This window comes from Raphanus sativus, chromosome 6 (assembly GCF_000801105.2).
Source record: "Raphanus sativus cultivar WK10039 chromosome 6, ASM80110v3, whole genome shotgun sequence".
NCBI classification, from domain to species: Eukaryota; Viridiplantae; Streptophyta; class Magnoliopsida; order Brassicales; family Brassicaceae; genus Raphanus; species Raphanus sativus.
This window is the reverse complement of record NC_079516.1, coordinates 22,788,585-22,812,888: the sequence shown is the minus strand read 5'-3', so window position 1 is coordinate 22,812,888 and position 24,304 is coordinate 22,788,585. Positions and strand designations below refer to the sequence as shown.

General features: G+C 28.3%; 2 protein-coding genes and 1 long non-coding RNA gene across 6 annotated transcripts; 1 reads left to right on the top strand and 2 right to left on the bottom strand.

Annotated features, from left to right (window-relative positions):
• Nucleotides 1–2,047: 2,047 nt before the first annotated feature.
• Nucleotides 2,048–6,377, bottom strand: LOC130496206 (uncharacterized). The gene is made up of 3 exons (XR_008935314.1): nt 6,240–6,377; nt 6,072–6,151; nt 2,048–5,304 (listed from the first exon to the last, which is right to left on the bottom strand). It is a non-coding gene; the product is annotated as an uncharacterized LOC130496206 (long non-coding RNA).
• Nucleotides 6,378–11,635: 5,258 nt separating this feature from the next.
• Nucleotides 11,636–16,051, bottom strand: LOC108835260 (protein RRP6-like 1). 4 transcript variants are annotated; one of them, XM_018608538.2, is made up of 14 exons: nt 15,424–16,049; nt 15,175–15,330; nt 14,659–14,817; nt 14,491–14,574; nt 14,086–14,165; nt 13,954–14,004; nt 13,748–13,856; nt 13,497–13,582; nt 13,249–13,294; nt 13,077–13,164; nt 12,798–12,967; nt 12,312–12,455; nt 12,159–12,239; nt 11,636–12,080 (listed from the first exon to the last, which is right to left on the bottom strand). In XM_018608538.2, the coding sequence occupies exons 1-14, from the start codon at nt 15,913–15,915 to the stop codon at nt 11,730–11,732; spliced, it is 2,097 nt and encodes a 698-aa protein (XP_018464040.1). In that variant the 5' UTR covers nt 15,916–16,049; the 3' UTR covers nt 11,636–11,729. The 4 variants fall into 4 exon arrangements, with proteins under 4 accessions (XP_018464040.1, XP_018464041.1, XP_056845097.1 ...); XM_018608539.2 differs by having other exon boundaries at nt 13,497–13,579; XM_056989117.1 differs by having other exon boundaries at nt 12,312–12,365; nt 13,497–13,579; nt 13,954–14,165; nt 15,424–16,051.
• A 5,844-nt stretch (nt 16,052–21,895) lies between these two features.
• Nucleotides 21,896–23,986, top strand: LOC108806740 (uncharacterized). Its single transcript, XM_018578927.2, has 7 exons — nt 21,896–22,132; nt 22,390–22,533; nt 22,619–22,686; nt 22,804–22,854; nt 22,936–22,995; nt 23,085–23,576; nt 23,667–23,986. The coding sequence occupies exons 1-7, from the start codon at nt 22,018–22,020 to the stop codon at nt 23,706–23,708; spliced, it is 972 nt and encodes a 323-aa protein (XP_018434429.1). The 5' UTR covers nt 21,896–22,017; the 3' UTR covers nt 23,709–23,986.
• Nucleotides 23,987–24,304: the final 318 nt, after the last annotated feature.

The following is a 24,304-nucleotide window of genomic DNA, read 5'->3' as shown; positions in this document are numbered from 1 at the left end:
AGGGACATTGTCGGGTTGGAGACTGGATAATCATAGATAACTTTTCTATCAGTCAAGCAAGTGGATTTCATAGACCCACAAACAATGTTTACAAGATTGCTTTTGTTGCGCATACTGCAATAAGTGATTCAGCATGTAGGTGCGATAATATGTTCCTCGATCTAAAGAGTTTCGATTCAATCCTGAGTGGTGGACTTAACCCATGTTATCTTATTGGTAAGTTTATTTATACTTTTCATCAATGTTTTTTTGAATATGTTACTTTCTTGATGTTTATAAGTGTATTACAGTGACTGCATAATATTATTTTGTTTGTTATATAGATATCATTGGTGAAGTCATATCTATGAGCGGGCTTGATGTTGTTCAGAGTCAACGAAAAGAAATCAAGAAAGTTGAGTTTATTCTCAGGGATGTCAAGTATGTTTTATTATATGGTGTCGTTTGGTTTATATTTGATGAAATAAAATTATTATCGAATCTTGAATTTTTAATGCTATACAGTGATCACCGTCTCAAGTGCTGTTTGTGGGGAATATTTTCTGAAAATGTGACTAATGAAGTCAAAATTCTAAAGGTTGGAGATATTTGTTTGATACGATTTGCTAAAATCGTTAAATACAATGGTATTGCTGTACCTTTTTCTGAATAGCTTTATCATATTATGAAACTCTACATATATGGATTTTTTATAATTATTGACTTTGTTCAATCTATGAAATAGGAGAGTGGCAAGTTGCTAATACCTACGACGCATCTTTGGTGTCTAAATCCTCAAATCGTTGAAGCAGATGTCCCAAAACAGATGTTACCACTTAGCAACTACCATATTGAATCGCTATTTCTTTTCTTAGATATATTTCTAATGAGTGATTTATTTGAACGAGTTAGGTTTCAAACTAAGGACAAATCAGTCATGCTCAACCAGGTTGATGACTTCAAGATTCCCATTCAGCAGAAGCGCAAGAAATGGAGTCAAAGTCCATTTCGAACCATCCAGCAAATTAAACGCACAGATAATGTTAGTTCAATTGCTGTATATATTTTTTCTTAGTTTAACTCATGATTTTAATATACTAAATTATTTTAAACAGGGTGGATATGCCAGAGTTATTTGTACTGTTTATGCTATTGATACACAACATGGATGGTATTATATTGCTTGCGCCTTATGCAACCATAAGGTTAACAAAATGAGAATATCATTTAATGACCTAAACGATACTGACTGGTGGTGTGAGTGTTGCAACACTGTTGTTACCAAGGTTTCACCAAGGTTGTTGTTTCATTTTTTTTTAACTCTAATATTATTATTTGTATTTCAAGTTTAATAAAAGGTAAATGCTTAAAATGTTAAAATTATTTGCCAGGTACAAGTTGCATTTGCTGGTACAGGATTCAACAGGAGAGTCTAACATAATGCTTCTAGATTCAGTTGCAAAGACTTTTGTTAATGCCTCTGCATCAAAACTTCTTAATTTTATATATATTGACCCGCCCAACCGGACGAGTGTTTAATTTTAATTTTATAAACATAAAAGTTTTTTCGTCATTAGTAATAAATAGTTTTAACATTAACCATATAAATGATAATATGATTTTTTCAAACACAACAATGTTATATGTTTGGAGTTTTTATGTTATAACAATAGGATAATGTATTGGGAAAACGAACTGGTTTGATAATGGTATAAATAGATGTTACATTTAATAGAGAATCAAATATTGATTTTTAAGCATTCTTAGGAGTCGATGGTTTATTTAGACGTGGCATATCATTAAGCATATGTTTAGTAATTAATAAATGATAATTGATTTCTAGTAAGGATCCATTTTTTTAAAAAAAAATCACACATAAATCAAGGTTATGACTTCTGTTTTAATATATAAGGTATATATATATTTTTTTAAAAAAATTAACAAATATTTTGAGAAATATTTTAACAATATCTTAATTGTCAAAATTATTATACTGAACTAAATATGATAAATTTATATTAAATTGATAAATTTATAAATTTTATTTTCAATAATGCAGAATATGTACGATAAAATTAAATATAATACTATGACAGAACTACTTAACATTCTGAAACTATATAATACATGTATAAAATCAAAATATCTTACATTTTTGTATATATAATAAAATGTTGCTAAAATGAAATTTAGTTTTGAAGGTCAGTGAATCATAATTGAGTAAAATTTTAATACAAAATAATTTTCAAATATGTTATTTCATGCATATATTAATTTGTTTAATAAGTAAATATAAATACAAAAATAAATATATAATAAAAGAGAAAATACATGTGACAGTTCTAAACAATTAATTAATTACAACATGTAAAATTTAAAATTATTATATTCGAAATATTTACATAATACCCCCGCAGATCAAGATCTAGTAGCAATTATAAATCATGTCACTCTTTCATCCGTAAAGATCAACTCTATAGTTGCTTTTCTATCTATCTCCACGAATGAATCAACTTCATTTAATTTGGAGTAATTTATTCTGGTTATAGTTGGTTAAGTACATATAATAATTTGCACATTAGACTGGTATGGAATGCTCATTTAATTTGAAATAATTTATTCTGGTAATAGCTGCCAAAAATTTAGGAGTATTGTTGTAACTATAGTGTCTAGGAATGAGGCTATAATAATTATTTGATTAGTTAATTAATGTAACATGAGTTTCTAGGAATAGCTAGGTCCATTTTTTTAAAAAAAATCACACATGAAATGAAGTTGCGACTTCTGTTTTATAATATTGCTAAAATAAAATTTAGTTTTGAAGGTCGGCGAATCATAATTGAGTAAAATTTTAATACAAAATAATTTTCAAATATGTTATTTCATGCATATATTAATTTTTTTTAATAAGTAAATATAAATACAAAAATAAATATATAATAAAAGAGAAAATACATGTGACAGTTCTAAACAATTAATTAATTACAACATGTAAAATTTAAAATTATTATATTCGAAATATTTATATAATACCCCCGCAGATCAAGATCTAGTAGCAATTATAAATCATATCACTCTTTCATCCTTAAAGATCAACTCCATAGTTGCTTTTCTATCTATCTCCATGAATGAATCAACTTCATTTAATTTGGAGTAATTTATTCTGGTTATAGTTGGTTAAGTACATATAATAATTTGCACATTAAACTCGTATGGAATGCTCATTTAATTTGAAATAATTTCATCTGGTAATAGCTGCCGAAAATTTAGGAGTATTGTTGTAACTATAGTGTCTAGGAATGAGGCTATAATAATTATTTGATTAGTTAACTAATGTAACATGAGTTTCTAGGAATAGCTAGGTCCGTTTTTAAAAAAAAATAACACATGAAATGAAGTTGTGACTTCTGTTTTATAATATTGCTAAAATGAAATTTAGTTTTGAAGGTCGGCGAATCATAATTGAGTAAAATTTTAATACAAAATAATTTTCAAATATGTTATTTCATGCATATATTATTTTTTTAATAAGTAAATATAAATACAAAAAATAAATATATAATAAAAGAAAATACATGTGACAGTTCTAAACAACTAATTAATTACAACATGTAAAATTTAAAACTATTATATTCGAAATATTTACATAATACCCCGCAGATCAAGATCTAGTAGCAATTATAAATCATATCACTCTTTCATCCGTAAAGATCGACTCTATAGTTGCTTTTCTATCTATCTCCATGAATGAATCAACTTCATTTAATTTGGAGTAATTTATTCTGGTTATAGTTGGTTAAGTACATATAATAATTTGCACATTAAACTCGTATGGAATGCTCATTTAATTTGAAATAATTTCATCTGGTAATAGCTGCCGAAAATTTAGGAGTATTGTTGTAACTATAGTGTCTAGGAATGAGGCTATAATAATTATTTGATTAGTTAATTAATGTAACATGAGTTTCTAGGAATAGCTAGGTCCATTTTTTAAAAAATTCACACATGAAATGAAGTTGTGACTTCTGTTTTAATATATAAGATATTGCTTCTTATTATGTATTTATTTTATATTTAATTTATTATGATCCCGACCTGTAATTCAAAGTGCTAGATTTTCTTGAGAATTTTGTTTTGTTTATTCAGTTTATATAATAAATTATTGTATATATAAAAGTTTAAGAAAATTTAATTTTGTATGCATGTATTATATAGTTTATTAATGTTAAACCATTCTACCAACATATTATATTTTTAGAATAAATGTTTTATATTTATGAAAATAAAATATACTAACTTATCAATTTAAGATAATTTTATCCTTTTTAGTTCAATATAGTAATTTTAATTAAAATGTTAGATTTGTTAGAAATTGCATACTTCAGAATTATTTTGTATTTAATTTACTATAATCCCGACCCGTAATTCAGAGTGCTAGATTTCTTTTAGTAATTTGTTTTGTTTATTCAGTTTATATAATAGATCATTGTATATATAAAATTTTAAGATAAGTTAATTTTTCATATATGTTATATAATTAAACAGAGATGGATATTGCTTTCCAACAAAATCTTTTTAAAATCTTTGTAAAATTTATTTTTGAAAAGTAATCATTTTAAGTGGCTATTATTATTATTACAATATTTTATATAATTTTATTTTTTGTTTATAAATCAAAACTAAATTAAATTTAAATTTCTAATTATATTTTATGACAACTAAAATTTAAATTAATCAATTTTCGAAAATAAATTTTAAAAGGATTCTGAAAAAATTCTTCAAAGATTTAGTGAGAATTTTTTTAAATTAATATTTATTTTTATCTTAAATAAAAATGAAGATATTAAATGATATTATTTAATATGAAGATTAATAATAGATAAAAATGCAGTTTGACCAAGTCTAGTAAGTAGTCCATTTTTCAAAAACATACATGAATTAGAAGTCATGACTTCTGTTTTAATATAATAAATTAAAATTAAAATTAATCTCCTTTATATTTTATCTTAATCACAAATGAAATACAACTTATGTTTAAAACTGAATGCATATGAAAACTTTAATATATGCATATTATGATAAGCATAATTATTTCTTTTTCAGGAAATTACTTATCTTTGATTTTTTGAATTCCTCTCGATCTCTCCAGTTTTCTCTTCTGGTTTCAGATATATATATAGCAGCCATCTGGTATGTATCCTTTTTACTCCAATCTCTTATAGGGAGGAAGATGTATACTCCTCAATCGGCTACTATTTCATATTCCTCTCAAGCTCTCCAGTCTTTTCTTCTGGTTTCAGAGACATAGCATTCATCTGGTATTGTCTATAAAATATAATATCAGTCTTACATATATAGAATATATATCTATGTGATGTATTCATTAAAAACCAATGTTTTGAAAACCGGACCGGACACCGACTCGGTGAAGCTACCGGTTGACTGGTTAGACCGGTTCAACCGATCGAACCGGATTTTTTATTTATATAAAAATGTATATAATTATATATTTATACTATATAAACTTTACTTCTACATATAATACCTTCTCTATTCCTTTTTTATTAACTCAAAATAAACAACAAACATAAATCTGATTACTATGTAAACTAAAAATTAATAAAAAAACAAATGATTTACAGCTAAAACAATCATATTTATTTATTTTTACAACTAACATTTTAAATTTTAAGAATATGACAAAATAAAAATAGTATATGAGAGTCAAAAAAATATTTTTCACATTTTTTTCTTAGAAACATAAAAAATCAATCAAATAATTATAGTTGAACATTAATTATAAAATATTAAATTTTAGCTAGTAATAATTAAAAACACTTAATTATATGTTAATTTTTAAGAACCGGGTTTTAAAACTAAACCGGGTCACCGGTTTTACCGGGTTTCAGCCGGTTTTACTGGTTTTTATCAAATCCGGGTTTTAAACCGAACCGGACTCGGCTTCTTCAGCGAGTCACGGTCGGACCGGTTCGACCGGCCGGTCCGATACGGTTTTCAAAACACTGTTACAAACAGAGTACAAAACCAGAAGAAAATTTAAAATGAAATATTTAATATACGAATATACATACCTTTTGAACGAACATAATATAAGACCTTTGCTATTAGTTCATAGCTGGATACTGCTGCATGCAAACAGATTTGCATGTACCTGAACAGAACAAAAAAAATCTGTGTTTTCAGATTAAGTATATGAATCGCAATATCACTTTCGATTGAGAGAGGAAACGATGTTATACCTTAATCTGTTTTGATTTTGATCTTTTTTTACTCATATAGAAGACATAAACCTTTGGATTCATCATCGTTTGTAGATTCTTTCGTCATCGCTTATTTTTCGGTGGAGAGACAGTTCTCGATCTGTCTGAAAATATTTTTTTTTCTTTCTAGGTTTTACAGAAGAAAAATAATAACGATAAATAAATATTATAATTTTCTTTGTTGGGTTTTAAACTATATAAGAATATATGTTGGGGGCCCAAACGGATGTATATTTAAAATAAATATAATTTTGTTTGTTATTATGGTTTTGTATGGATTAGTTATATTTTCTTTTTGAATATTATAATTAGTTATATTTTCTTTTTGAATATTATAATTAGTTATATGTTCAACCTCATTTTTTCTTAATTTTTAAACACAAATATTTATAAGTAACATATAAAATAATTTATAACTAAGAACATCTATTACAAAAAAATTATATTATTTTATATAAAAGTATTTAAACTTTTTTACTAAACATTATTAATTTAAGTATTTCAAATTACTTTTAATATACTATATTAATTACAAGTAAGTATAATATCAAAATATATTTATATGAAAAATATTTGAGACTTCATACTATATTTTGAAACAAACAAAATATAAAACTGGTGTAAATATAGTAAACAAAATCATAACACACATGATATACATCATTTAAGTACATATATATATGTGGTGTCAATAAGTATGTCAAAAACACATATCTTTTGGAGTTTTGAATTGATGGCACTACATCAGACATGTTGCAAATCTTATACAGTATAACCTCTTTAAATTAATAATTGATAGATTAATATAATTTCATAGTCTCAAATTGAGTTTTTGGTTCAATTAGTATCTCGATAAATTAATAATCTCTATAAATTAATAAAAATTATAGTTTTGGTGTAGTCCCAACATTATTAATTTATAGAGGTTTCACTGTATGTTAAAATATCATCTGAGGCACATTAACATCGTTAGTTTTGTTTATTAAATTAATGAGTTAGATATAATTATTACAAACTTAAGCTATATATAAAATGAGGCTAGATAAATTTACACCGAACATAAACCCGCACTTTGAAAGCGCGGGTCAAAATCTAGTCTATTATATTAAAAGAGAAGTCACAACCTTGATTCATGTGTGATTTTTTTAAAAAATGGACCCTTAACTAGAAATCACTTACCATTCATTAATTACAAAACATTTGGTTCAATAATAAATCATTCCTCATAAATTATTCCTAAATATCAAGATTGGTTAACAAACACATATTTTAATACTTAATAAATGATTTATATTTGTGTAATTTAGATAATTCCACAATTCTAGGGAACCATTTTTGTCAGTTAATTATTAGTCGATGGTTATATATATGATTAATAAGATATGCAAATAAAATGAATCATGATGGTATTTTGATATTAGCACTTGATAATAATTTTATTTTGGTCAAACACTTGATAATAATATAGGTAAATAGAATACATATGTTAGTGGACGGTTTATGTCAAATTATTTTATTTTAACTAAGGTTTCTAATGTGTTTTATTAAAAACTGTGTTTTATTTTTTGACCTAATATATTTTTAAATACCTATGATATTTAACATAGCATTACAATCTACACTTTTAATAATACACTAGATTTTGATCGTTTTTCGAAAGAGCGGGTATATTTTTTTTGAAAAAATTAATTTTATATTTGAAAATTTTAATTATATATATGTTTAATATTAATTTAAATTGATATAATTGTTCCTTAAATAAATAAAATATGAAAATTTTAAATTTTGAAAAGAAATATAAAACAAAAATATATATTTTCTTGAGAGGGCGGATCATGCTCAAATTTTTAAAAAATATATTGGTAAATAAAATAAGGAAATAATGATCCAAAAATATATATTATATAGAAGAAGATACAAATACATGTGAAAATTTGAAAAAACATATTCAACAAAAAAAAATATAAACGGCATAATTATTATGTTTTAAAAAATGATAGACACACTTCATATATAATATAATATATACCAATTTAGAATTAAAAATAAAATGTTAATATAAAAATAAAGAAAATAAATGAAAACAAACACCCACATGGTTGTGCGGATCGAGATCTAGTTTTTATTAAAAGAAAAATATCATTTTTATCTAGTGTTTAGAAGTCACATAAGACCATTTAATTATATATTATTGTTTTATGTATATATAAGATAATATGTATTAGTTAATCACCCTAAGATCTCTCTTCTTCTATAACTATCCTAAAATCACGTAATGCATTTATAAATTAGAAGTTTTGTTATTTATTACCCTTAGTTTCACGCCATGTATATTGAGTTATTCTTTGGTTCACCCCTAGAGGAACTTTTAGGTTCACCCAACCAATAGGAATCAAGTATTTCGTAATTAATATCTTTTAAAAAGGAAACGAAATATTGTCAAGTTATATTATATTTTTTAAATAAATAAAATAAAAACAAATAAAAATAATTGTCTTTATAAAAAATGATTTTTTAAAACTATTTTTAATATCGTCAAAAAAAACACTAAACTCTAAACCCTAAATCCTAAACCCTAAACCCTTGGGTACCCTAAACCCTTGGATAATTTTAAACTCTAAACCCTAAACCCTAAATTCTAAACCCTAAACCCTTGGATAAACCTTAAACACTTGGATAATCCTAAATTTTAAATCAAAAACACTAAAAACTAAAACACTAAATCTTAAAAATACTATTATGGTTTAATGTTTTTAATTTAGGGTTTAGTATTTATCCAAGGGTTTGGGATTTAGAGTTTAGAGTTTAGTTTTTTTGGTGACGAAGTTAAAATCTTTTTTAAAATCTTTTTTTTGCATATATTGTTATTTTTATTTATTTTTAATATTTTTATTTTAAAAATATAATATAACTCGACAATATTTTATTTCCTTTTTTAAAATATATCAATTGTGAAATGAGTGATTCCTATTGGTTGATGAACCTTAAGGTTCACTCTAGGGGTGAACCCAAGAATAAGTCATGTATATTTGATTATTTTCTTAACTAAATCACGTTATACAAATCACAAAGAGATCTTACACAACAATCATTTATTATTTTCCAAATTTATTTTTTTGGAAAAGTATATTGTTTTGTATTTATAGAAGAGAATATCGTTGTGGAAGCCCCCTTGGTCCAATGGTTTGACTAAGGATTCATGTAATGCTTCTACACCCAGAGGTCTGGAGTTCAAACCCCAGAAAATACCAAATTATGCAGATTATGGAGAAACGGATTACAGAAGATCTTCAGCTTGGTGCATGGCGTACCATCGAACATGGATCTCATAGGACGGCTCGGAGAGGTGCAGTCAGGCGTGTATTCTCACAAGATGGTAGAATTGTCGGCTGTATAATCGTCTTTGTAATATTCTCATCATTGTAATAGCATAATTAATCGATAATAATCGATCCAGACGTTCAAAAAAAGAAGAAGAGAATATCGTAAGTCCATAGGTGTCCAATCCAGATATCAGTTCGGTTTCGTTTCGGTCTTTTCAGTTTTTTCGGTATTTTGGTTTATAAAAAATAACTATAATATTAAACCATATTTACTATACTTTAGTTCGTTTTATATACAGTCTGTTTTTGGTTCATTCGGTTTTTTTATCAAAAGACCATAAATATAATTATGTTTTATAATATTATGTGAATTTTACTTTGTATAATTAGATATCAACTTTAATATAACAATACAATATTTTGGATTTTAAATAGGCTATTGTTTATTGGGGTTTTTACAAAAATGACTCAAAACTTTGAGTCAAACACAAAAATGACCTATGACTTTTTGAATCTTTGTTTTGCCTTATTCAACCTAGAAGTTCTAGTTATTTACGAAAATGCCATTACATTTTTTTCTTTTTTTATTTGAAAATGATGATTTTATCTTATCATCCTCATGTTCACCAAGTATTTACAATATTGCCATTAACATCAACTAGATTCTGATCCGCGCGTCCGCATAGGTGATTATTTTAATTTTTATATTGTTCAATTTTTTCACAAATAATTGATAGTATATATTTTACCACTTACCAGTATTTAATAGATGTTTAATATATTTTTGTAGTTTATATGCATCATTTTTTTTTATTGTTGTCATTTGTTTTGGTTCATTATATATATAATATTATTTGTGAAATAACTTTTCATATATAATATATATATATATATACTATTATTTACGAAATAATTTTTCGCATTCGAACTCTCATTTTAAAAGTTAAAGCGGCTAATATCGCTTATACTCTTAATGAATAAAATTATGAATTTTAATTTTTTGATTAGATAAATGATTAAAATTAATAATAATAAGAATTATTTAAAGTCTAGAAATAACAGGAAAAGAAAGTTGCGGATCAAGAGAAAGAGAGATGATCGGAAGTGAAAAAGAAAAATCGGAACTCCATCGCTATTTAAAGGAAAGCCTCAAACGGCTATATCGCGGTTCCCGAGAAACGTAATAATTGCCTAGGTTACGCTATAACCGCCATAATCGTTCCACCTTCGCCCTAGAAATTCACGCGCATGGCCGTTATACGGTGCGAAGTAACAGACGAATCAAAGCATTGAAAACCGGAAAAATCTAACCAATTCCCAAACCGAGCAAACCGAACCGTCTCTTCCCATTTCGATCAAAGGAAAAGAGACTGGGGGACAAATGTTGGACTCAATTTTGGACATAGGCTGAATGGGCCATGTTTAAAATGGGCCGTAAAAGTACAAGACCCATAGCGACGTCAACGAAGTAGAAATGGAGGTCGCCGAAGTCGAGAAGGTCGCAAAAGCAGTTGCAAGGATAGCAGAGTCGAGCTTATAAAAGGGAGAAGAGATTAATGTTAAAGATACAGAGAAAACCCTAGAGAGAGCACACCACACATTTTCACCTTTCTCACTTCGTCTTAGATCTTATTGTTTATCGATCTTCTTGTTATAATCAATTTCTTTGTTATTCCTTGTAATCGACCTTTTAATCAATAAAAGTCCATTTTTGTCAACCGAATTCCGATTACATCGTTGTGTTATAAAGATATGTTGCCTACATCTTTTGTCACTTCCCTAATTTATTTACAAACACTATAAAATACTGAGTGTAGATTTTAGATTCTACAATGATGATTGAAGTCTAGGATTGGAGTACTAGATACCTGAAAATATGTTCCGATAGATGAGCATCAAGAGAGTTGAAGATGGAGTCAGAGGATCTCAAGATTTGACGATGGATATAATCTAGCATTACTTTAGATTTAAACATAATCTAAAAACTAAATAACTAATACACATAATCCGCGTGCTTACTTTTAGGTTGTGTTTTGGGATAACAAAAGGACATTAACCAAGTAAAAATACATTGTATACAAATAAGAAATACAAACTAATACAGACAATTCAATGAAACACTTTACAACAAAAGCTAATCAAACAGCTAAATGTTGAGAAAGCCCGGTTTCAAACTCATGAATTTTCCCTGCTGTTCATGTATCACATTCATCCTTTCAACTTCCCTTTTCCTACCATCATCAGTTTCTGAGTCATCATCTGAGTCATCATCTGAGTCATCATCATTTAACACGATAATATCCGGACCACATGTCTTCTTCACGTTCATTGATATATCCGGTCCCTTAAAAGGCGTTTCTGAAACACTATCCGCATCATCTTCGGCGTCCGATGTTTCTTCATCAGACTCATCATCGTCATCCAACAGTATAATAATCTCATCTGGCCTAGAGACACATGGTGGCTTTGACTTGGACACTTTGACCTCTTCATCTGCCTGCAGATTCTCAATATATTTGTGATAATCGATTGATCCAAGCTCTTTTCAATCTCTAATGTAAAAATTAGTTATCACCTTGTTCTCACTTCCAAACTTCCTCTTTGAAGGCAAAGCTACACAACCACCGCTTTGTTCCTTCGAAACATCCACACTAACCTAAAACAAATATTCTAATGTCTTTTTGTGTCCTAGATTTGGGAGAACAAATAATTTATAACAGAGGCTCACCTTTTCTGAACCACACAAGCCTCTGGTCCTGACGCCCCGGGTGTTATTTTCAACCTGCAAAAACATCTTCGAACTCACAGAAGAAGACAAAACAGCTTCTATGCATGTTTCCTCAGTGGTGCTTTCAATATTCTTCTCAAAGACCTAAGAACCCATATCGAAAGTAGAGAAAAATCATAATCTCAAGGTTATGCACCACCAAAGTACTAGGAATTTGGATTAGTGACCGTCAAAATTAACTCTAGACTTAAAAACTGTTTTTCTAAAAAAAAAATTACTTATCAATTCAATCAAGCATTTCAAAAAGTACTCCCAACTGAAACCTTAAATTTCAAAAATACATAATTTCATTCCAAATACTCTAGAAGGCAACATTGCCATCAGCCTTCGCAGGATAGAATGGCAAATACACATCTATTGGTTAATGTAAGCAGACAGAAACCAAAAATAGTAATAACAACAATTTAAAACATATTTAAGTCTTACCGTTCTAGGATGCCATGTTTTTAAAGATTGAACAACTGGCTCGAACGCCGCAGCATTTTGCATTGATCGCCTGATGACACTGATCACAGCATCAACATTACGCTCGATGTAAGGGAGCTTTGACTTTAACAACCGTCGCAACTTTCCCACATTAATTGGCATTTCCTTCGCTATTATTATTAGTAATTAAAACAAATCAGCACCAAGTCAAAACCACTTAATTCCAAGGTAAAAGAGATCATATCCAAAAACCTGGATATGTGGAAGTAAAATATCTACCTATTTCAAGAAGAGTTTTATTTGGTAATACATAACCAGTGCTCTCATCGTCTGCTCGTGCAATCCGATCTCGCCATTCACAAAGCCCCTGCAAGGCATCAACTACTGTGTAAGCTCCATACGATAATATTGTGAATGTTGCCTTGCCTCTGGGCGCAAGTTGAGAAAATACCGCAACAATGGCAAGTTGAACCGCATTGAAATTAGCTGCCTGAACCCTGAAAATGCCCAAACGGAAACACATACTAGAGATTAGTCTTGGTAGCTATATCATGCACGGAGGGTAAGATCTAACTGGGAACTGCACTTAGCATAAAAAGCAGAAAACGATTAAGGGATGACCAAAAACCATGTACAACAGGCAACCAATAAAACTAAAGAGTATATATTCTTTCATGAAGGGGACAACAAGCAACAAACCCATAAATTTGAAGATATGAATTCTCAGTCAGAAGCTCTTTCTCATATAGTTGCATGCACACATCATAGCTGCGCTTGTAAACCTGCTAACTCCAGCAATTTCGTCAAAATAATTATTCAAAAGCTGAAGAAGGACACGGTGCATCCACTGAATGCATTGGAATATAGAACGCAAATCGTAGATAGCATAATACTGGGAAGAAGATGCATATGCGAATAAAACGATCTTGCCAATAGATAATGATTATCACCTCTACCAGAGGGGAGTCAGGTTTCTCGTCTTCTTTTGCTACTGTGTGCAAATCTATTCGCATTACATCATAAATGTACAAAAGATAATGTGTATCTTCTCTAGCATATCTGCCACCATACTAAAAAGTATGAGCTCTACTCAAAATCCAATGCATAACAATAATGACGAGAGACTAGAGATAACAGAGTCAGAAAATATATTAACCTTGTCATTACATCTGGAAGGGGTCGTATTCTCCAGTCTGCATTTTGGTATCTGCAGCCAATTGGGACAATGACGTTGAAGTGAGAAGATGAGTGCGTAAGAACAAATAACAAAGGCTGAATTATGACCCACTGTTTATTTGCAGCAACTCCACAATAATGTTTCAGAAGAAATTCAAGACTATTTCTCTCCAGCTTTAGCACTCTTGAGGCCTGAAAAATTCAAGATAAACAACATTCCCACAAAAAATAATATCCGGAAACAAAGAGCAGCGTTGAAGAGTATTTTCGAAGCTGAGTGCCTTCTAACTAAAACTATCATCTCATAGCCACAAGAATGTCAAGAAGTTTACTAAATGACCCAGCGCATATAGGTGAATGCTGTTCCACTGTCGTTAATGGACAAAATAACAAAGGCTAAGAAAAATGATTTCTTTTTTTCTCCATTCGTCAACATTGAAAATGTGTTTTGCAAAGGTGGTTTTTTGTTCCTACAAGAGACATGGCTTGCAAAGACAAAATCCATCAGAAATCAAACCTGTCCTGTGTCAAAGAGATTGCATACATATATGCCGAAGTCACGTTGAAGCCAAATAATATCTCGATCTGCTCCATGCATTACCTAGTAAAATTCAATTTGTTTATGTTGCAGTAGTCATACAGAAGGGGATCTGTGGAATGAAATTTTAGGCATTTTGGAGGAAACCTTTTTCTTTTTAGGGTCTTTGAAGACGTCCCGGAGAAAAGTACCAACGTGATCCCAAAGCTTGAATGTATCAACTATATAATCTTCCGTTCTTGTAGATATTTGCATCAAGCATGTTAATCCTTGAAAAGACCTATACTGATTATGCTCCAGATCAACCTACAAAAGAGCAAAAAAAAACAATGAACTTCAGGTTAAGCAAGATTTGTCCAAGACAACCAGTATCACTAACTCATCACTTCTGTCTGTCAACGTAAAATCTAGTTGGGACAGAGACTTATAGCCTGGGGAGAAGGTACAATCCCAAATCTCCGTTCTCCTACTAAAATTGACTAGCATATTGATAGTTCACATCCATTTTAGTTTCAGAAAACTTCCTATAGTTTGACCAAAACTCATAGCATAATCAAACTCTTACAGCCTCCACCAGAAAGTGTCATGTTTTTAACAATGCATTGCACATTTTTCTATCAAAAAAAAAATAGGAAAGAAAGAAAGAGAGAGGAATGTACTTACAGCAAACTCTTCAACACTAGACAGTTTCGCAGCTAAATCCTTCAGATCAATGATTTCTTGAACAAACTTGAATGGAGTTCCTTCCAAAGGGAGGGGATCAACAGGTTTCATCTCTGATAGATTTTTATCAACAAAGTCCATCACCGAAAGTTTCTCCTGAAAAGTATTGCAAACACACATAGAATAGAAGATCAAAGATTACCAATTCTGGATATGTATTTAGACAAGGCTGCATGTATCAACACTAACCAGTGGATGAATAAAGCCGAGATTGTTGTCCTTCTTTTCCAGCCAAACATGCTGAAACGGTACATTTCGGTTGTTGACCAAAATCTTATACTCCTCCTGAGGCTTCTTTATCGTTGCTATATGGAATGAAACCTTCTTTGCCTTTCCATCAATTTCCTTCTTCTTTGGATTTCCCAAATCCAAATCCTCATCGATTCTCTGGAGAACTCCATCGTTCAGGTTAACAAGCCAGTCATACGCATCATCATCATCTCCTGAACATCTCATCTGTTTCCCACAGAAGCCACCTATCGTCTCAAGAACACACTGCGAGCTTCCTGAAATCTCATCGATCCCACGCCTGAACTCCTCCTCGATCGTGTAGAAAAAGTGGAAATCGTTATTCGCTGGAACTGCAAGAGATGTAGAAGCTAACTTTGAGAGATTCTCCGGCAGACAACCACCAATCAACGCCTCCAGAGATTTCAGCCCCGGTGAATCGTCGCGTGCCATGCTTATCAGCTTACGGTCGCCGTAGGAGTAGGCCTGGGACTTATTATTCCGGGATCGAATCCGTTCCGAAAATATCCGCGGGATGAATCCTGATAATAAAACTAAGGCTCTGTCAAAACCAAATTTTGGATATCTTAATTTTCAGCTCCGGATATCCAAATCCGGATCCGTATATATAAAATATATTAAATTTATAATTTTATAATATTATATTTTTAGTTTCTTAAGTATTATATTTTTATTTTTATTTATAAATCTTGTATAAATATTTAATTTATGTATTATTTTAGATTTTTATATTTTTATAATTATTATTTTTATTTTATTAATTATTTTTATGTATTCGGATCCGGATACACGGATAATATGATATATAAACAGATACTCGACGATATCGAATTCTGATCCGGATACTAAATTCACGGATCCGACGTCCGGATACGGATACTCCAAATTTCTTGGATATCCGGATTCGTCCCACCTCTTCATAGGATGAAGAAAATATATTCAAGATACAAATTAACCACTCGTTTCTATTGTTACATAAGTAGTTTAAACAACTTGGATAAAACATACGCAATATAATAAAAATTAAAAATATATAGTATTGACAAATTAAATATATATGTGTGTTTAATTTTTTTAATATGCATACATTTATGGCTTTTTATATAATCATCTATTTATTGGACTAAGCATTTGTAATTTTAATAATGGACCAAAATCTATTTTGAATTTGTGATGAACTTGACCGATTTGAGTTTAAATTTTTTATCACCATGTTTATACTTATAAAAACCGTAATGTGGTAATCAAGTAAATATTTATTACAAAAACAAGTTCTACAATTCTTTTTAATATTTTACTTTAACATCATTGAGAATCATTTTATTATTCTATTTCCAAAATCGAATTATTTTGACTTTAATCTTCTACATAGTTTAAACGGGTTTCAGCTCGACGACTAAATTGGGGCAGTTCATTTTCTTGTTTTAAGTCATTAGCTGAATCCCCTAATATATATTTGAGAAGTGATTTGCCATTTATCGTCACCACATTAATTTTGAAAAAAAAATAATGACATGGCACACTAAATTGATGATATGGCTTGAAGCAAATTATATTTTAGGTAAGTTTTTTAAAATATGGTAATAGCTCATAGATTATCATTATATAGCAGTAGATAATATAATAGTATAAATAGAAATATAATATTATTTTTAAATTTTCAAAATTTAGTACTATTTTATAATTATATAATTATTTAGTAATTTTCTAATCTCAATACTATTAGTTTATTTTTAATATCCATAAATTTTAGAAATATTATTTAGTTTTATGTTTTGATAATTAAATACCTAAGAAAAGTTTCTCTTAATTTACAGAATTTGATTTGATATATTTCAACCAAAAGATATACATAAAGGAATATTTTCAAAATTGTATTTTTAAATATATAGATATATATATATATATATATATATATATATATATTACTAAATATACATTTAATAAAAATATTTATTTAATATTAAATTTTTACATATGATTAAATTAAGATTATGTATTGTAAGCAAATAAGAAAATCAAAAATTAACAAAACTTTTATTTTAAAATAAATTTTAAATTTTAAATTTTTTTATTTTTGCACATGGTGCAGGAAAACATCTAGTATATATATATACAATTTATTTATAATTTTAAAATTCTTATATATTTTAACTGAATATTAAATTACGTCTATATGATAAAAATTCATCAAAATATATGTTCTTATTATTGCATTAATTTTTTTTAAATAATGTATTATTAATATTTGAAATTAAAATTTCTCGATATAACTGAATATTCTCTTTTTGATTATACAAATTTAATTTTATATGATTAATATTTGGTATGCATTTCTCAGTTCTTTTTTAATAAACGTTTTATAAATTAAAAACCAGTTTTCAGATAAAAATTATTCTTTTTATTTATAAAATGTTTTCATTTTTTATTTTCATTATATTAATTTATAAGTAGTTATATTACCTAAGAAGTAAATTTAATTATCTATTGATGGCAACCAATCGTATATTGCTTGTGAAAATCTCTTACAGACTACATGAAGGATCATGGAAGAAAAATTTGGCATTATAATGAAAAATGAGATTAGTTGATCTTTTGATTATTGAATAAACATATTGGCGTATGACTTACAGGATATCATGATACTTATTTATTTTTATTTATTTTCTATTATATATATTGGATTATTTTAACTAATTATTTAGCTAAAATAATAAAAATAAGATAAATTATTAAAATATTGAAAACATGACGAATAAGTAGAATTACCTAAAATTATGGAGAATACGAATATAAGCAAATTCACTTCTCAAATAATAATATATATAAATGATGTCAAAAATAATACAATATCAATATTTCAAATAAAATAGTGGAGTTTAAATTAAATCAACTTTTGTTAATATATTAATATACAATTAATTATATTGACATGTATTAAATATATCAAACTTACTATAAGAAATCAACTTATAAAAAATAATGTGTCGGTCAAGCTCTAATCTTATTATATAAAGCTTGGTTCTTCAAAATTATTAATTATCATGATTGTGACATGTGTAAATAAATTTTTAAGATTGTGGCATGTGTCAAAAATATGATATAATTCTCTTTTCTTTATTATTTAATAGAGATTTCAAAAAGGAAAACCTTTTAAAAACGAAAGTTTCTAAACAATTACTATTAAATAATTTTTATAATTAATTTTCACTATTAACTAAAATTTAGAATTATTTCTTCAATATTATTTTTAGTATATATATTTTGAATCATTATATATTTTACATAGTCTTTTAAAATTCTATATTATAAAATATTTGATAGTAATTTCTTCTTTTTTTTAAGACTAAACAAAAATAATAATTGCAAAAAGGTATTAGAAAGTTAATTCTTTTTAAAAAAAAATTATAATGTTTATTCTTAAACTCACTAAAGATAGAGAATTATAAAAGATAAATTCAAATTTTAAAAAAAAATTAAACAAACAAATGGTAAAATCCCACAATTTCAATTATTTAATAAAAAACATGGAGAAAAACTAACTTTATAGTAAATACTATTCCTTTTTAAAAGCCTAATTTAAAAAAAATTGTAAAAGTACTCTTATTATTTTCTTATAAGTAACTAACTTTCCTTTCTAATAGATAATTGTATGTTAAAAACTATGACCAAAAATAGTTACAAACTTTTCACATCTATATTTAGGTTTAAGCTTCCACATATTATTTTTACAAAACACAATAGTATTTACATGAAAAGTATTACCTGGGTATTTTCTTTTAATTTCTTGATACAACTCAACATTTTATTATCATTATTACATTTTATTATAACATAACTTTCAATTTTGATGTTGTTGTTTACATCATATATTAAACAGATACTTTTCTATTAAAAATAAAATAGTTGCATAAAAATCATAAGGAAAAACTAATAAAATAATTAGTTTTCCTTTTTTTAAAAAAAAGTATAAATAAAAATGTAAAGGTAAAGTAATCTTATTTTTCTTATAATTAACTAAATTTATTTTTTAATAATTCTGTGTTAAAAAAATATAAAGAAAAAATAACTTAAAATTTTTCACCTGATGTGATTGCGACATGTGTCTATTAATAAAAAAAATAGATTTTGAATGTGTCAATCAAAACTGACATTATGTGAAAATAATTTTTTTTCATAAAATCTTAAATAAAAGAGATTTCTAAAAAAAATGATTTTCTAATCTTAACCAATTAAGATTTTTTCCCCTTTTCTTTTAAATCCTAACCAGAGAGAATTGTAAAATAATAATAGTAATTTTTAATTTAAAAATTCAATGATAAACATGATACTAACAATTATTTAATTAACAATACAAATTGAAAAAAAAAACATTAGTGATATTGAAAAAAACGAATTTTGAAAATGCCATCTTTTAAAACTAATTAATATTAATTGGAAGTAATTATTCGATAGAAATTTTGTTTTTATAAATCCTAGATGAAATATAATTGTAAAAGATTAAGTAATATTAATTTCCTTTTCTAAAATATAAAGCTGTAAAATAATATTTGATAGTTTTTTTCCTTTTTTTCTAAAATAAATCCTAAACAAAAGAAATTTGTATCATATTTCTAAGTCCTAACCAAAAGAGAATTGTAAAAAAAAAATTATAATATTTAAAGAAAGTATGTGATGATGAACATAATATTAAAAATTCTTTAATTAACGAAACGAAAGAAGTGTAAAAGTGGTATTGATACAAATTTTTAATAAAAGCAATTTTAAGATTATTTATTAATAACTAGAAATAATTATTTGATAGCAATTTTTTTTTCTGAAATTCTAAAGAGAATATAATTGTAATAGGTTATATGACAAATTTTTCTTTTCTAAAATCTGAAAAAAATAAAAGAGTATTTAATTTTTAAATTTAATTTATTTATTGTAACTAAATAGGAGATTTATAAAAAAAAAAATTTTCCTTTTTAAAATCCTAGCAAAATAAACTTTTTAGAACTTATTTAATAAAGCATTAAGGTAGTACATAAGAACATTTATAATATTGTTCTCGACTCGATTGATGTATTTAACTTTGATTTCTTTTTACCTTTCATTCAATTTCTTATTTTGGGTTGTGTTGAGTTTAAACGTTTAGGTATAGTATATTCTTTAATCCTAATTGCAAAATTTACAACATTGATCCATGAACAATGATTATAAAATACAAATATTAACTTGAACTTATGTGTGAAAAAGAGTTTTTAATTATAAAATAAATTTCATATAACAGAAAATCATAAAACTATAATAAAATGATTTTTATTATGTTTTTATTAAATAAAACATCAAACAAAACCCGTTAGAACGCAATGGGCTCATATCTAGTTTGTTTATAATATTAACTTCGCTTCTGGTTTGTTTCTTGTATTAAAAATTCACTTTAATTTTTGAAATTTAATTTATCAACTAAAACCACCTCAACTAAACCAAAAAATTGCTCAAATCCACCACCTTTTAAACTTTTTAAGTATTATTATGGAACTTTTAATTGTCAACAATCCGCGTTTAGTACATTGAACTAGTTGCCGAGATGGTAGGGGTGGGCATTTCGGTTTAGTTTCGGGTTCAGTTTGGGTTCGGGTTCGGTTTGGGTTCGATTTGGTTTGGGTAATTTGGGTTTTATAAAACTCAAACCAATTAAAACCAAAGTAGCTTTGGTTTGGGTTAGGTTTGGGTTTAATTCGGTTTGGTTCAGTTCGGTTTGGTTTAGATTTAGTTCGGTTTACATTATTATGGTCTAGTTTGGTTCGGTGTAGTTCGGATTGGTTATAAAATATGAAGACATCAGTTTTATACTTTTATTAAAAAATAATTAACTCATAAACGATAGAGTGAGAATATAAAAACTTATGCTACATGATTTTATATATAATAGTATTATTTGAATCGTATTTATAATTTTTTTAAAGATATGGAAGTTATGAAAAAATGAAAAACGAAACTTTAACTAAAATTTACAATATGTTAATATATATATATCATATATATTTTTACTATATATATATATATATTGAATTATCGGTTTGGTTCGGTTTGGTTAGGTTTAAACCCAAACCAAACCAAACCGTTCGGATTGAGTAAAACACGAACCAATTGGATTACATAAATAACACAGTTTGGTTTGGTTCGGTTTAACTTCAGTTTGGTTGGTTCGGTTTGGTTTGGTTTGAGTTTTTTTCCCACCCCTACGAGATGGTCATGGTTCAGTGGTCATGCCTTGTGACAAAGTTCACCTTAAGGTTGATGGGCTAACGGCCGGCCCGTTGTGGCCCAAAGTTGAAAAAAAAAAGAAAAGTACATTGAACTAGTTTCACGCATGTTGTCACGTGCTAGTTTTCCAAGAGCCGGATCTTTTTTGGTTTTGGTTTTGCCTTTTTAACATACAGTAGTTCAACTTCTGGACATTACTTTGTCGCTCTCCAGCATAACCTAGATTCCACCAATTAGGGAAAGTTTAAGGTATTAGAGATTTTGCAGCAAAGAAATCCAGCGATGAGTCGTGGAAATTACAAAAACCCGTGTTTGACTATGCATCAGCCATGGGCTTCGCTTCTGGTCCATGGTATTAAGCGCATCGAAGGCAGGTCCTGGCCTGCGCCGATTCGAGGTATAAACCTGAATTTTATCTCAAACAATCATATCCAGATTTTGAACTCTTTGTTTTGTATTCGATTTAGCTTTGTATTGTTTAGTTGCATCAACGCTGACTGTACTTGCACAGGTTTCAAACAATCATAACGGGGTTTCGTTAATTTGAATTTAGAATAAAAACTTCACCCAGAAATTGAGCCTTGTATGAAGTATGTGTGTTCTATTGGATACGTTAATCACTTCTAAAATGGTGGAAGTTTTTACCTTTTATAGGTCGTCTATGGATTCATGCTGCTAGTAAAGTTCCTGATGAAGCTACAATAAAAGCAATGGAAGCGTTTTATCAAGAAATTTACACTCTTGACGGGATCACCGATATTCAGTTTCCCCAGCATTACCCAGTTTCTAGACTAATAGGTATTTTTACTAAAGATTAATAAGTTCTCGTCTAAGCTCTGCCTGATTTGCATGGATAATGTTTGATTCGGTTTTGCTCGTATAGGATGTGTGGATGTTGTTGGCTGTGTCAGCTGCGATGAACTTAAGAACTGGGAGTCTTTATCTCAAGGGGTAGAACAATTTTGTTGTCTTTCTTACTGTGTTTCTGTTCTTTGAAATATTAAATCTGCTCCTTGTCCATATTTCAATAGTATAATGAGCAAACCATAAATGTTTTTTGTATAACAGGTGAGGCTTGAAGGACAAACCGATTTTTGTTGGCTATGTGAGCAGCCACAGGTGAATGATTACTCACTTCATCTTTTGTTTTTTTTTTTATTATTTTGATAAGCTATCGACCATTTGTTTCTATGGCTCTAGAAACTGATTATTCCGTTTGAGATGCGCGGGTACCAGGGAGTTTATAACTTAGAAAATAAGGTAATAAACTTTTATTTAGCACATAAGATTTTGGGGTGCGTAGCGTAGTAACATTTACTTGCTGTGTTTTTATTTATTTAATGAAACAGATTCATGCCGCAGCAGCGAGAGGTCTTACGCCTTCTCAAACTCCTTTTCCGGTGAAATTTCCTCTTCCAGACCCAACATGCACCTTTTCTTTAAAACCGGGTTCTGTTTCCTCTACAACACAAGAGAAGAAAAGACTTAAGACAGAACAACTTACCAGTCTCACAGCTGCAATTGCGGGCGCACGAGCAGCGGCTACACAATTTTCGAAGAAGGGAAAAAGCCCCCGAACCAGTGATACCAGTGCCTACATAACTAGAAGCAAGAGCAAAGCTACTGAAGACGACGCAGAGCCCCTATATAACCCAGTTTGTGGTTCTGACCGTACCACAAATATGGAAGAAGGATGCAGCGGAACCAGCAACAATGTGGAAGATCACACAAAATCGACAGTGAACTACAGTATGGAATCTAGTAAAAGAAGTGTAGCCACAAGGAGAGATGACAGGAACACAAGTGTTGGTGAAAGAAAGTTCGATCCTGGAACTGCCCGGGTACGTATATTTATTTATATTAATTACTTCTGACTGGAATATTTTTCTTTCTTTTCTACTTTAATTTAGTTTTACATGCGTGTCTCTCAGATTATGGCCGCTGCAATAAGGAACCTGAAGCCATCGTCTTAATCTACTGTGACCAAGTATTGTTACATAATTTTTTCATTAATAGAACTACAAGAAAAAAAAAAGATAACTAAAACCACACCTTTTCTTTGAAACGCCCTTAGATACTACAGATTCTGATTGCTCTATGTAGCTTTGGTTTGGTCTTTGATTAGTATTTTAATAGGATTGAGGTGGAGTGATGAATTGTGGTTATTGAATCTGTTTCGAGGCTGTAGTTCTTTGATGTTGTTGTATTTTCAAAATAATGTTTATTATCCCAATCTTGGCTGTTATTTGTTTTTTTCTTTGTCGTAACTTGTTTCTGATAACAAACATTTGGAAAAAAGTTTTTTGAAAGTGGACTACAAATCTCATACGGGAGTTTTGTCTTGAAATCTGTAATTTCACAAACTTAAAGCTGAAATTAATTAACGAAAGCCATATAGATCCTATCAGTTACATGGCGATGTTAAGATGTAAAAAAAACTTGAAATTGACTTAGATGGATTAGACATGGTTAAAACTTAAAACTAGATTTTGATCCGCACGTCCGTGCGGAGGTATATTTAAAAAATATATTGCTATTTATTTTTCATGTCAATATCAAAGCTGGATAA

Bases quoted from the DNA above. Each gene is read 5' to 3' on its own strand.
- LOC108835260 (XM_056989116.1), bottom strand. From the start codon at position 15,915: ATGGCACGCGACGATTCACCGGGGCTGAAATCTCTGGAGGCGTTGATT. The intron at 14,818-15,174 runs GTAAGTACATTC...GCTCTTTTGTAG, and splicing joins CTAGTGTTGAAGAGTTTGCT to GTTGATCTGGAGCATAATCA. The intron at 13,295-13,496 runs GTTTGTTGCTTG...GGGCATTTTCAG, and splicing joins TCATATCTTCAAATTTATGG to GGTTCAGGCAGCTAATTTCA.
- LOC108806740 (XM_018578927.2), top strand. From the start codon at position 22,018: ATGAGTCGTGGAAATTACAAAAACCCGTGTTTGACTATGCATCAGCCA. The intron at 22,133-22,389 runs GTATAAACCTGA...TACCTTTTATAG, and splicing joins CTGGCCTGCGCCGATTCGAG to GTCGTCTATGGATTCATGCT. The intron at 22,855-22,935 runs GTGAATGATTAC...CTATGGCTCTAG, and splicing joins GGCTATGTGAGCAGCCACAG to AAACTGATTATTCCGTTTGA.